The sequence below is a fragment of the Gallinula chloropus genome (assembly GCF_964237585.1).
Source record: "Gallinula chloropus genome assembly, chromosome: 1".
Lineage (NCBI taxonomy): Eukaryota > Metazoa > Chordata > Aves > Gruiformes > Rallidae > Gallinula > Gallinula chloropus.
This window is the reverse complement of record NC_140085.1, coordinates 191,173,177-191,187,227: the sequence shown is the minus strand read 5'-3', so window position 1 is coordinate 191,187,227 and position 14,051 is coordinate 191,173,177. Positions and strand designations below refer to the sequence as shown.

The window sequence follows — 14,051 nt, the reverse complement described above, 5'->3', positions numbered from 1 at the left end:
TACTCTAGTTGGGATTTAATCTGAACTACAGGTAAAATCAGGGCTTAAAAAAAAAAAGACTGACGCAAAAAGCTGTATTAGACTTTGGATGAAATCTACTTACAGTAGTACTTCCAGCACCAAAAAGTGGGCAGTTAGGTTGATAGATGTATATACAATTAAATGATATGTCAAAGTCTTAAAATGCTCAGTTATTTATAATGAAATCTATACAAAACAGTTAAAAACGTGTTTTTCTATATACATTTGGAAAAGAAAAAAAAAAGTATTGTCTTCATTAGCAGAATGTATTAAAACTGGTTCTCTTACCCCATCCAAACCCAAACCTCTCTCTGTGGCTTGTAACCATCACAAAACCCCACAGTATTGCTTCAACAAGCCGAGTCGTAAGGCTGATTTTCTGAAACCTACTGCTTTATACCAATTTTAAGTTTAAACTTCCAAAACTGTTGCTTTAAAAACAGCATGTAAGAGTAAAAGAAAGGTTTTTGTAGTTTTTCTTTTTAAAAGCCTTAGCTCACTTCTAAATCCAGAGGTTCAACTTTGAAAGATGCTGAACCAGTTATCCCCAATTTTGAAAATCAACCTGATTTATAGCAAAATACATCTTCCCCCCACCCCGCCCCAACCCTGTTTGTATGAGGATTAGCACACCTGCCTGTTTCACAGGAACTTTTTCAACAACTTGGCCTCAACTTTACATTTTGTATTTAAATAAATAATCGAAGTTTAACTAAAGTACATGAGCATTTCCTATGCTTATGGCCCAAAGAAATGCCTCAATACACCGTTATCCTACTTCTCATAAAGCATGAAAACAAAAAATCCACTAGCAAATCCACTTTGCTACCAGTTAGTGATTTTGCTTATTTCCAAACATTCACCAACAAGAATTATAAAAAAATAAACTATATATATTTTTTAGGCTTATGAAAAAATCTTAACTCTAAGTGAGCACAAGTGCAAGAAAGCGAACCAATTCCAAAATTCCTGGGGCTTTTCCAGCACTGTCAGAGACACTTTTTTTTTTTTCTCTCACATGCTATTTAAAAATACAAATATTTATTAAACATTCTCTTTTTTTTCTTTTTCTTTTTTGGATGGTGTTTTTGCTCAACAGCTAACAAAAAGACACAGCAAAGTAACGATCCCTTTTTCACTGAAATCGCTTTCAGTATCTGGGCAAGGGTTTCAATAGCACGAGCTGTAGAATTCGCTGCAGATTTGCTTTTTGAACAGGAGTACATTCCACTGTCACAGATTTACTGAAATCTCAGTAGCTACACCTTTTTTTTTCCTCCTTTTTTTTTTCCTCTTTTGAAACAATTTTTAAGATGCAGCTTTTGCAATACCGTCTTGTTAAAACACACTGATGCTTCAAGGGTCCAATGAACAACTCTAACAGGCAAAGTGCTCTAAGACATCACAAAACAAGGGCATCTTGGATACTCAAAATCCCAAGATATTTTAAAGTGCACTCCAGTGTCCCAATTCCTTAGGATTGTTCAGCAGAACTTCGAGAGGGGCTGGGCTCAGTGCCGTCCTCAGTGCTACTGTCCACATCTTGCTCCATTGCCGTCTCCTCATCGTCGAGGCGCTGACTGGTGAAGTTGTTGAGCTCCAGGAGCCCACTGGGTTCCACTACCACATTGGAGCTGGAGTGACAAGGGATGGAATAGTGAGGGATAGTCTGAAAGAAAGAGCAGAATTAAGTCTTAACAGGCAGTTTTCACAGGGAAAGGCATCCGTGCAAGCGCAGGTACTCGTGGAAAAGGTATGTTCTCTTTCCAAGAGCAAGTTTTCCCCTAGCTGAAGTCCACTGCACGTTACATTAGAATCATAGAATGGTCTGGGTTGGAAGGGACCACAAGGATCATAGAGTTCCAACAGCCCTCCAGCCATAGGCAGGGACATTACATGAGCTAAAGCTTCAGGCACTCTTTCACTGTGTTAGATTGTGAAAGACAAAATCTGAATCAACTTGCTCTTAAGGAACTGATCTTGGACCTTGACCCTTCACTCAACGTCTGTGACAGCATAACCAGGCAGCTGAAGCATCAGTGCGCACCCATCCACCATTCCTCAAAACACAAAGCAGAGAGAATATAATTTTCAGCCTTATCTCTTCCTTATTTTTTCCAGACAAGCGACTCAGATATAAAGACGGTTACGTTTTTTTGGATAAAACACAGGCTCCAGCCCTGCTCAGAGCTGCAGCATCAGAGGCTGAGGAAACACAACGGGTCTATTTATTTCCACTTATATTTTCCTAAATTATAGAAACTAAATCTACAACTTTATATAGCTGAAAGTCTGGGCAGTATTCTACTTTTGAAACAGCTCACAAGGATAAACAATGCAGATTCTGAAAATATACAGGTTTGAAGCAATATGGAAAGCTACCTTTGTCTGTGTAGGGAAATGAGGACTAAAAATGAATATCAAAGCAATTTCTACAAAAACAAAGTTAGCTGCAATGAAGATTTTTACAAAGTAGTGTGAAAAACTTGTAAACTCTATATGCAGGCTATTTCCCACATCGGAAGCATTTTTACCGTAACACAAATACAATACATGAAAAACCATTTTAATCCACACTATCACCAGTGTGAACATACACTGTGCCAACCTGTCTAAGAAGATTCGCATAATACCTCTACAAGCCCTCAGATTACTTAAACCACTTCCTCAGTTGGCATTATGGCCACGTATTACATCACAGAACACCGTATTTAAGACAACAGAATCAATGAAAATCTCAACCATCAGTTAGGCAATGCTCAAGGTATTTAGTCTGAAGATCAATAGCAATTTTATCCCAGAAGTCATGAGACTGGCTCTAAGTGAGATTAACAAGTTTTCTTTTTACTCCAGAACTTATTTGCTGAACCTTCCCAGCCAGCAGAACCCCACTACTTTATTTTTCCCTGTATATTTCATACTCTGAGGTAACGTTAATAGTTGTCACAAAAATATCAGGACCGTAGTTCCATACTAAGTGTTGAAGGTCACATTTTTCAGCATTTTAAATAAATGTACTTTGCAAAATTAGATGAGCTTCATTTGTTTCTTAAAAGGAAGACGCCGGGGATACTGTGAATGATAGTGTTACAGAAATTCGAGCTCAACTTAAAAAGAATTACACACTGTGGAGTAGTAATCCATTACACGCACAAGAGCAGAAAAAGAACTGAAAACTGGGGAAAACAAAAATATTGAAACACCATTCAGTTCCTATCATCACATTAGACACAAGTTTGCTCTGCTCAACCTCTGCCTTATTTGCTCTGGTCTTCTCTTACCTGGATAACAATTTCTGATGAGCTCTCTTCAGCTTTCTTTTGTGATATATTCTGAATGTGTATAAACTGGTTTGTTGCAGGCATTCCTTGCGCATCGAGTTTCCTCTCTGTTAAAGCAGGACCAACAGCAGGAGGACTTGAACTGGATTCCGTACACGTCTGTTGCTGGGGGATGGAAGTTGGCGTCATCCCTACCGCAGTCACCCTCGGCACCTGGGTACAAGGTGACGACTCTGCTTCGCTAGCGAGTTTACTAGTGGAGGACATGGCCTTGTTGGGGGAATCCACTATCGTACATTCTACGCTTGTATCAATCTGAGCTTCCACCATAGACACTCTCAAAATATCCGCTACTGCTGTCTTCGCGGATGCCTGCGTGGGAAATAGGCTGGTAACCGGCAATGCCAGTCTGGGCACAGAACTGCCACCTGCTACCTTTGAAACAGAAGGAGGCTGACGCCCCTCAAAAGTTATCTTTGTAACAGTGGATCCTTGCGTTATAATTGGATGCTGCACCTGAAAATCAAATTTTTGTTGTGCATGTTACAGCTACATTATTTAGTATTTATTTATTATTAATATTATTGAAGAATCTAATCAATATTTCCGAGGACAGTATGGCACAAATAACATACTCGCTATCAGGAAGACAGTTGAAACTCAGTGTTTTAACAAAGGAATTAGCAATGATATGGTAACAGTTAATTGAAGCCTGGGGAAAAAGCAGCTTTTTAGGCTGCTAGATAAGGATTGTAGCAGTATAATACCACAGCAGCCTCCTTTTCCTTTGGGATTTACATCCCCATGTGATGTTTGTTAACCTGCTTGTTTTCACATTACTCCTGAAATGGCCAAAAAAAAATACTTAAAAAAATTTTATTTTTTTCTGGTGTTAAAAAAAATATTTCTCCATGTTCCTCAGTCTTTACATTTTCCCCTCCCCAGGAAAATCAAATCTCTCCTGTACATGAAAGTCAGATAGCTTCAGGAAGATGTAAACTACAAAGGAAGACGTAGAATGGAGAACCTTAGGAGACTGCAGTGTATTCATCTTTATTTCCACAGAAATAAAAAGTGCTACGGGAATGCAAATTAATGATGTGACCTATCTAAAAATTAAAAGAAAATAATTAGGGACAAATTCCATGCACCAGTGGTGGCAGAAATTCCTAAAAACTGTCCGACAAAACATGTTTTGTGAGCTCTATGGATTATTTTTTTTCCCCTATTAACATGTGCTTCTCTTTCCTAGTGTCAACCTTCTGATGGGGTCATTAATACCAGCGGAATGAGGAGTTCTCTCTTGCCAGGACAAAACACTGCTACAGCGACAGGGTTGGTGGTTTTTTTGGGGTTTTTTGTATTTTTTTTCCTTGAACAGCGATGTGTATTTTGCATGCTATCAATATTCCGTTACCTGGCTTGCTGGCTGTTTCTCTGAAGAGGCAGGTAGCTGCATTTGACTCTGGGGGGGTTGGGGTTGCACGTAGATTTTTTGTGCCGTTGGTGCCTGTTGCAGTTTGGGCAGCTGCTGCGTGGTTTTTACTGCAAGCACCTGTACTACAGTTTGCTGTGGCTGTGCCACTAAGGTAGGGAGTTGCCTTTCTTTGGCCATCATGTGGTGTGGGGGGTGCTGTGCATCTGGTTTGGTCTGTGCTTGCTCTTGCTGCAGAGGGGTTAGCTTTTGATGCCTTATAGAAAGCTGGGGCATTTGTGGGAGTTTGTGCTGGATTTGATCGGCCTGCAGGTGGATTGTCTGCTTCTGCTTGGTCTGGAAACACTGCAGAGTTTTCACTTGCAGTTGAGTCTGTTCCAGCTGTGGCTGACTCAGTTTTTGCTGTTTTTGTGCCTGTGATTGTGTCAGGGCAGATCTGTAAAACAGGCCAGTCTGAGGATCTAAGGTGTCCATCTCTTCCACTTCTCCTTCCTCAGTTCCAAGTTGTTCACTGTGTTTGGTAAATGCAGTGTGACTGCTTAAGGCCTTAATAAGAAGAAGATAGAGGAAGTTAGTAAAGGAAATAGAAATTCTAAGAATGCACAATCTAAAACCATTTTTTATTTCAACTGAACTACTTGAACTTATTTTAACATTACAGACCCCCAACTCATGTATAAAGAGATACCCTTACAGAGAGCTTCCACAATATGTAAGCAACGAATAGCTGTTCTTATCATGTTAAAAAGAGGTACATCTCTATGTGATGACATTACCTGCGTAACTAATCCTCAGAGATTAGCTAGCTCACGCATGTCAGACTAAGGTTGAAAGCCCCCAAGGTTGCATGGCACTTGGATATGAAGCAGCGGTGATAAGCAGGTGGCTGAAGCAGTATCTCCTCATTAAAGCCAGAGTCCCTCTGCACAATAAATTCTTATTCTGCCTCTTGAGAGCCTAATCATCTCCATGACTTCTTCTGCAGCTCCCCACATTCCTAGAGTCTACCCTATTTTGGCAAAGATCCTCACTCCTCCTTCCTTCCTCAAAATTTTATTGCAATTTTTCCTGGGCATTGCACAAACTTTGAGGAAGAGATCTATGCTTTATACATCAGGGTATAAATGCATTAATAAATCACCTTAATAAGATGAAGTAACATACTCAAACAGCTGTGAAAATATATTCTCTGCAGTGGGTTTATAACCCTAACACAGTACTGTCTTGGTCCACAGCTGGAGTTCTGCAAGTTAAAGCACTGCAGAGTTGAGCTGGCCTTGAACAAAGGCAGCGAAGTGGCTTGAGTGGAATTCCACTACAAGCTACACTGTGTGTTTGATGGTTTTGGGATCCTTGCAGTGCTGATCTAAATATGATCTTACTTTTTGATTCTATGACACCAAGTTGTGTGGGAGTCTTGATCTTCTGGAGGGTAGGAAGGCTCTACAAAGGGATCTGGGCAGGCTGGATCAATGGGGCAAGGTTCAGCGAAGCTCAGTGCTGGGTCCTGCCCTTGGGTCACACCAACCCCTGGCAGCACTATGGGCTGGGGGAGAGTGGCAGAAAAGCTGTCTGGTGGAAAAGGACCTGAGGGTGTTGGTCGACTGCCAGCTGAATGTGAGCCAGAAGTGAGCCCAGGTGGCCAAGTCAGCCAACAGCATCCTGGCTAGTGTCAGCAGTGCTGTGGCCAGCAGGACCAAGACAGGGACCATCCCATGTCCTGGGCACTGGGGAGGCTGCACCTCGAGTGCTGGGTTCAGGTATGGGCCCCTCACAACCAGAAGGACACTGAGGTGCTGGAACATGTCCAGAGAAGTGCAGTGGAGCCCAGAAGGGTCTGGAGCACAAGTCTGACGGGAGAAGCTGAAGGAGCTGGGGTGGTTCAGCCTGGAGCAGAGAAGGCTGAGGGCAGACCTGATCATTCTCTTCAACTGCCTGGAAGGAGGATGTGGCTGTTGGGGGTGGGGTGGGAGGTGTGTGTGTTGGTCTCTTCTTCCAAGTAACCAGGAAGAGAGGGAATGATCTCAAGTTGTGCCAGGGACGTTTAGGTCAGATATTAGGAAATATTTGCTCACCAAAAGGGCTGTGAAGCACTGGACCAGGCTCCCAGGGAAACGGTGGGAGTCCCCATCCCTGGAGGTACTTAAAAGCCATGTAGATGTGGTGCTTAGGGACAGGGTTTAGTGGTGGACTTGACACTGCTGGGCTAACGGTTGGAATCGATGACCATAAAGGTATTTCTAACCTAAACAATTTTGTGACTATTCACAAACTAAAAACCTCAAATGAAAAAGATGCTGTGTGCTCTGTGTACTGACTGGATTCTGCTTCAATCCTCTCCCCTCTAACACCAACAGTATCTAAAGACCCTAGGCCCTTGCAGTACAATGTAGAGAAGAAAGCAGCTTGTTGCTGCTGAAGAGATGACACACAGACAGCATGTACTCACCTAGAAAGCACTGTCTTTTCCACAGTGGCTGTCAACACCTCTTACTTAATAGTCTCAAGTAATCTCATTAACTGCTACTTTTTTATCCCACCACGCTCATCAGTGAAACAAGCAATATTAAACAATTCAGTGATTAATTTGCCCTCACATATCATATTTTCAAGCCCATGTCCTATATAATTTACCCAACCTATGGCTGTTTATAGACTGTTGGGAAAAGAAAGGGTACAACCTGCTGCATGATATGGGTAATTGCGCCCGTGGAGGATGCAGGGATAGATTTCACCACGACGGAAGTCTGCGTTGCCGTCTGCGACTGAGCCACATGCTGCAGGAGAGTCCTCTGGGGCTGGGATGACTGCTGGTGGGGCTGGGACCGATGGCTGACTGAAAATAAAGAGGTCAGTGGCACTTCTCCAGAACTAACTGCAATAACTTCAACTATTCACTTTGCTTAAGCTTCAACTGAAAGCATATATGAGTGAAATAAAGATCCGAGTACGAAAAGCATCTTTTACTGCACACTAGCTTCAACCTTAAAGTGCAGGTCTGTTCTGAGAAGCCTCCTAAGCAGTAACTCGGGGTTTTTGGCTTTCTTTCTGTTTCGGAAGTAATCATGCTCAGGACAAACCTCCCCTGCTCTCTCTCTGCCAACACACCAAATCTGCAAGCGGATTTCCAGTTGGGTTCCTTGTGCCACACCAGCATAACACCGTAGAGCACAAGTTACTCTGTGGTTTTTGCACCCTTCAGAGCACCTGCACAATTGACTGCAATTGAGAACAGCAAGCCCTTCTCAATGAATTTCTACCACTGATGAACAGCAAGAAACATTCTCCAGAGCACAAGATATATTTAAAAGATTAGCAATTAGAAAATGTTTGGGCATTATAAAAGCAAGTGATGCTGATTAGGAATTATGCAGCAAAAGCCAGAGGCCTTGTCATGGGTGACTTTTTAGAACAGGCCCATCATGAGTTACGGAGCCATGGTGATGGCTCTGTAATTAAAGAGTGGATTGACAGAGAAATTATCTCCTGATGAGGAAAAAAACCCCACCACAAACCATTCTATATTGCAGTCACTGATAAAACATGAACCAATTACTTTACTCTCCATAGTAGGATGTAAATATTTGCTTAACTTTTTATTCACAGAATAATTAATAACTGAAGGAGAACAAGCAAAGTTTAAATTCTGTTGTAACAAAGTTAAAAACTTTTTGGTGACCTTCCTGAATATTTAAAGAAATGTCATATTTTTAATTAATATAACTTTACTTTCCCACTCCAAGAAAGAGTTGGATTATATCAATACCGGCCTGCATGCTGTGCCAGATCAGTCGTGGATATCCCCCCCAACAGTTCCTGCACAATTGAAAGCTTCATTTAGAAATAAAGTTTCTAACCTATATGGTTGTGTAGATACTCTTCCGAATGTGACCCAATACAGTGTTGTCTTCCTGAGTCTGCAGACAGACAAAAAATGGTGACACGAAGTGTGAACTGCTCCCTTCATCTCACGAGGAAGCACAGGCTGAATTCCAGCTCCCCTATAGATTGAAGTGTGCCTAATCCTTTGATCTAGGTGCATGCAGGAGATTTCACAACAGATTATAGACCATTTACTATCCTACTGCTGAGTTTTTAGCAGAAAAAAAATACAGCTACATAGATTACTGATGAATCTCGAGAAGCAGAAATTAAAAGAAAAGCTCAAATTACCTGCATTCCCTGGCAGTGTTCACAGACACTGGGGCAAGGGACAAAAATCTAAGAGCAAAATAACCAGTTTTGTGCTGTTGTAGAGACTGCTGCTATTCAACCCACAGCAGCCTGTGTTTCACTGGTAGATTCCTGTGTATCAACTCAAAGTTTATAAAAATCCCAGTATTTCAAAAGAGTAGTCACAGCTAAAGGAAATCTCTGACTTCCATAGTTTCTATGGCTTCTAAGCTGCAGAAAAGGACTTCAGTCTACAAAGACCCTGACTATTAATTCCTATTTTCCCTGAAAAGGGTCTTACTTAAAATCAACTTTTACAGCAACACCCAGCAAAAACTGGAACTTTGAAATGAAGCTCAAGTGCACAGTATCTGTGTCAGTGAAGATAACTGTTAATTGGAGATTACTTTAACACTATTGTAATTTTGAGCTTGTTTTAAAAAAGATCCAAGGGAGCAAAGACTCAAAAATGGAGCCAGGTATAGTGAGCATTTTTTAAAAAGAATAACAATGACATCCCACCCAGCTCCAATTTCACATAAGTTATAGACCATACAAGGGATGGAAGCAAGGGGAGGAGGTAGGTAAAGAGCATGCAAATGGAAAATGAAAATACCAGATTAGACACTTATCTGTAACACCAGTGTTTTGTAGTGTTATGTACTTGTGCAATTTAATGCGATCAAATTTTATTCCTCTGTTCTAATGTGAGTTTTTCAACACACTTTTGCTTTATTTTTCCAAATCAAGTAGGGAGAACAATAATGTGGAATTAAGAGAACAGCTAATTTGATCCTCTCATGTATGGGAAGCAGCTCGCACCTACTGTTCTGGGGTAGTAGGGAGCATCAGAGAGGTAAGGGAATCAAGGACTTACACAAAACAGACAAACAGAGAAGAGGAGGAAAGAATTTTAAAATGTTAAAGAACTGAATCCCAATCGTGATTTCCATTTGAGTAATTTGTTTGTTTAAAAAGCACAATTTTATCAGTTCAAAGTCTTCTAGCAAATGAAGAAACTGGGGGACTGCATTAGCATGCTAAATGCATACCTGGCTTAAAAACCCACTCTGTCCTCCTAAGAACGTAACATTTGAGTTAGTTTAACCCAGATGTGAGTTAAACTAACTCAAAGTCTGACTCCTCTCGTTAGGTACAAAAAGTAGTATACAGTTCCTGTAACTTCATTTTCTGCTTTTTCCTTACAAAACATTTTCTTTAAAGACAAGAAGGACAGCCTGTCCCCTCCATCAGATCAGGGAAGAGACAGCCTGTTTAACTAGGATGTCTTGAAGCAACAACCCTCTGTTTCAGTTAGAAATATTCTCCACTACACCCCAGAAAAGCAGATGCAATCAGGGTCTGAAGAGTGGAAGAAAAGACTCATTTCCTCCACAGCAAATTATAGTGAAAACATAAAAACGAAAACACATTAAGACAACTCCCAAATTAAGTCCCCAGACTTCAACCACAAACCCACCGCCACGCTACCTGAGTCACTTACCAGTTGTGATATATTCAGCAACTAATTCAGACTCTACTACAGCAATTGAAGGACTTTCTGGAGAATGCCTCTTTTCTTGGGTCATCTGGATAGGGACAGCCATTTGGCTCAAGTCGATTGTAGGCTGCCTTGGCTTCGATTCTAACTTTTCCTTCACTGCTTTGGAAGGAAAGAAAAGAAAAATAAACCTCTGATATATAAACCACCAAAACAAAATAACCATCCAACATAAATGTAAAAGTTTGATTAAATAGATAATGAGTGTTATGCAATAGATTTAAACTGCCACAGGAGAAGATAGAAATGAAGCTGATTCAAGATAGGTGCTCTTGAATCACAAAACTTACTACAAACTGCTACTTAAGAAAGCAATAACTTTTGAAGTTATCCTACGCAACAACATGTGTTCGCACACCTGTTGTCTGCTGAAGTTCCAGCAAAGCTTTTATGGTGGAAGTAGCTGACTGAGATTCACTGGATACATCCTGGTAAATTATTGTAGGGCTTGTGTCCACAGCGATTTCATGTTCTGACCAATCTTGACTTCTTGAAGCAATCACATGGACTACAGGCTGAGAGTCTGTTTGCAAAAGAACAAAGGCACATCAAGTCACCACAGAAACATTTTGGGTTGGAGGTCTATTGTCCAAATTCTTGTTTCAAAAGCAAGGCTGTTGAATCTGCAAAGCTTTTTAAAATTTATTTAGAATTGCAGTAAAGACCAATAGAGTTATATAGAAAAGGGGACTGAAAGGCACATAAGCACACGCCTTCCACTGAGGGGCATTTGTTTTCATCTGATTCAGTGCTAAACCCTATGGTTACACTGGTGAGGCTGCACCTCGAGTGCTGTGTCCAGTTCTGGGCTCCCCACCATAAGAAGGACACGGAGGTCCTGGAGCGAGTCCAGAGAAGGACAACCAGGCTGTGAAGGGGCTGGAGGAACAGTTGAGGGAGCTGGGGATGTTTAGCCTGGAGAAGAGGAGGCTGAGGGGAGATCACATCACCACCTACAACTACCTGAAAGGAGGTTCTAGAGGTGGGTGATGGTCTCTTCAGCCAGGGGGCAGGAGATGGGACAGGGGGCCTCAAGCTGCACCAGGGCAGGTTTAGATTAGATATTACAAAAGTTTTTTAATGAAAGAGTAGTTGGGGACTGGAACAGGCTGCCCAGGGAGGGGGCTGAGTCACCTTCCCTGGATGTGTTTAAAAAAAGGGTAGATGAGGTACTTAGGGATATGGTTTAGCATAGGACGGGAATGGTTGGATTTTAAGATCTTAAAAGGTCTTTTCCAACCTTGTGATTCTGTGATACTTCTAACCAATTTATGCCCTATTATTTATCCTTCACCACCACACAGAGCTGCAACCGTATCACGGCTTGAAGCCCCCATCAAGGCTGCATATCTGATGTATGTCATGGTGCACAAATATTTACCCATAAAAGGACCAAAATTTATATTGGTTACACGACAGCTTTCTGTCATGCGGTGAGGAGATTCAGGAAAGAGTGTGGGAGAGCACAGGCTGCCAACACCCCCCTAAAACTGCTACACTGCCTACCTCTAGCAGAGTGCCCCAAAAGAGGGAACAGGCTGCAGGCCACAAGCATTGTAACAGCAAGTCAGAGCCCAGCAAGAAACTGTTATCTCTACTTTTCACATAGGAAATCAAGTCAATAGCTCGTAAAAGATAAATAAAGCCATAAGGGAAGTGAATAATGACACTCTGCCAACAAACTGGGTGGAAACCTGAGCTAAAAGGAGACAGTGAGTTAACACAAAGCTAGCTAGTGTGCTTGGGAGACAGTCCATTCCTATTTTGCATGATGTGAATACACACCTTGGGAGCTCTGGGAGGACTCTGTAGAGGAAGAGCTGCTATCAGTGTAGGTTTGTGGTTCTTCTTTCACTTCTGGGAGAGATGAGTTTCCTGTCTCTGTTACCCTTGATGCTTGCTGTAACGTTTCAGTCACCAACTGCCTTGTCTGTTCACTCACAACTGTCGCTTGAAATGTCACCGGCTTTGGTTTTATGAGAACCTAATTAGAAAGACAAGCTTTGTATAGTAAGAGAACTCAAAAAAATAGATTTGAGCAGAGTATAAGGTGTTATTCAAATAGACCAATCTACAAGACCTACATAATATTCACAATGCACCTGTAAATTCAGTGGCTCTGAAAATTAAACTACTGAAAAGTAACTATGAAAATACACAAGAACTTACTTCTCACTCAGCAATTTGGAGTAATTAACATAGTAGTTAACTACTAAATACCAATTTTTCAGGGCTGGATAAAACTATGGTGTGACAAGAGAAAGCTACGCAAGTGAGCTGGAACATGCACTGCACTGGTAAGGACAAGCACTTCTCTTCCACAGCCCACAATTAATACAGCCTCAAACAATTAAGACACACAAAATATTCTATCTGTTAAGAGTTCAGTTCTTTTAAACACCAAGTGAGACAAGAGAAAAAGCCGAAACTTAAAGCACCCAGAAATAAGCCAGATTCTCTGTGTTCAGCCCCACCAACTACACAAAGTTGCAGGGACAACCCAAAAAATACGTTCATAAGATAACTTGAATAAAGCCTCAAATTTGATGGATTACTTTATGTCCAGATCCCAACTCTTTCCTTCTCGTCATCTAGCTGCAAGCTGTAAGCCTTAAACAGGCATCTAGAGACACGACCAGACAGTTTCAGCTATTTAAAAGGCTTAGTAAATCCTTTTAGCTTGCTCTAGGCCTCCAGAAACAGCCAGCAAATGTAAACACCATGCTCAAGAAATCAAAATCAAAGGCAACCTCATAACACCCTTAGTCTCATTCCCCACAAATATTAATCCTGCAACAAAGAGCAAAATGATTTACTTCCCATTAAAATGTAAGGGTACATTTCAAGACAGAAATGGGTCCTCACTGTACCTGCGTTTTCCCTTGCTGACCATAAACAATTTTAGTTGGGATGATTTTGGTGGCTGGCTGGACCGTGGACCCTATTCCTTTTGGCTGTGTAACAATCATTTTTGTGATGGGTCTCGTGGCAGTGATGATAGCAGGTTTTGCTCCTGCTGGCACTGCCTGAATAGTTTTTTCCCCCTGTAGAGAAGTCAAAGTTTACAGGTTAACTTAGTGAAATCCCTCAGAGACACTCACTTCTCTAAAAACAATACACAGGTATAGGTGAGTCTGTGCACCAGGAAATCAACCTGCTCCCGCTGCAACTAGATTTTATGGGATATAAAAACAACATTCAAGGACCAAAACCAAGAAACCCTACGGCTTTGAATGGAAAAGCTACCAAAATCCCCTTTTCCATTACTTTACCTTTGAACAGCTCCAAAGGGGTGAACAAAAAGCAGTAACTAAAGCACACTGACAAGTTTTTTGAAGTCGCTTCTAAGAAGTCATGTAAGTTGGAACCTTCCTCAAGTTCTTCATGAGTGTTTTTTTAAAACCACTTATTTATATTCACACTAACTTGGGCAACCATCTAAAAATTTTGAACTGAGATTCTAAATTAAAGTTATTTAAACATAGATCTTTGTATTATCGTCATGATCTTTTATAATGATTAATTACATATGGACTTTTTTGTTTGAAAACCTAAAAGTTAAAAAAAAAAAAAAAGCAGA

General features: G+C 41.1%; 1 protein-coding gene across 3 annotated transcripts in view; it reads right to left on the bottom strand.

The window, feature by feature from the left end:
• Positions 1 to 791: 791 nt before the first annotated feature.
• The window catches only part of EMSY (EMSY transcriptional repressor, BRCA2 interacting), a gene marked incomplete at its 5' end in the record, with an annotated part of 41,501 nt that continues 28,241 nt past the window's right edge, over positions 792 to 14,051 (bottom strand). For 2 of the 3 annotated variants that reach the window (XM_084270161.1, XM_084270162.1), the window contains 8 exons: positions 792 to 1,690; positions 3,303 to 3,818; positions 4,720 to 5,283; positions 7,419 to 7,612; positions 10,415 to 10,570; positions 10,830 to 10,994; positions 12,257 to 12,455; positions 13,342 to 13,515. In XM_084270161.1, coding sequence (XP_084126287.1) covers positions 1,496 to 1,690; positions 3,303 to 3,818; positions 4,720 to 5,283; positions 7,419 to 7,612; positions 10,415 to 10,570; positions 10,830 to 10,994; positions 12,257 to 12,455; positions 13,342 to 13,515 — 2,163 coding nt within the window. In that variant the 3' untranslated portion in view covers positions 792 to 1,495. The remainder of the gene's footprint in view (positions 1,691 to 3,302; positions 3,819 to 4,719; positions 5,284 to 7,418; positions 7,613 to 10,414; positions 10,571 to 10,829; positions 10,995 to 12,256; positions 12,456 to 13,341; positions 13,516 to 14,051) is intronic. The other variant, XM_084270163.1, reaches the window with a different exon arrangement.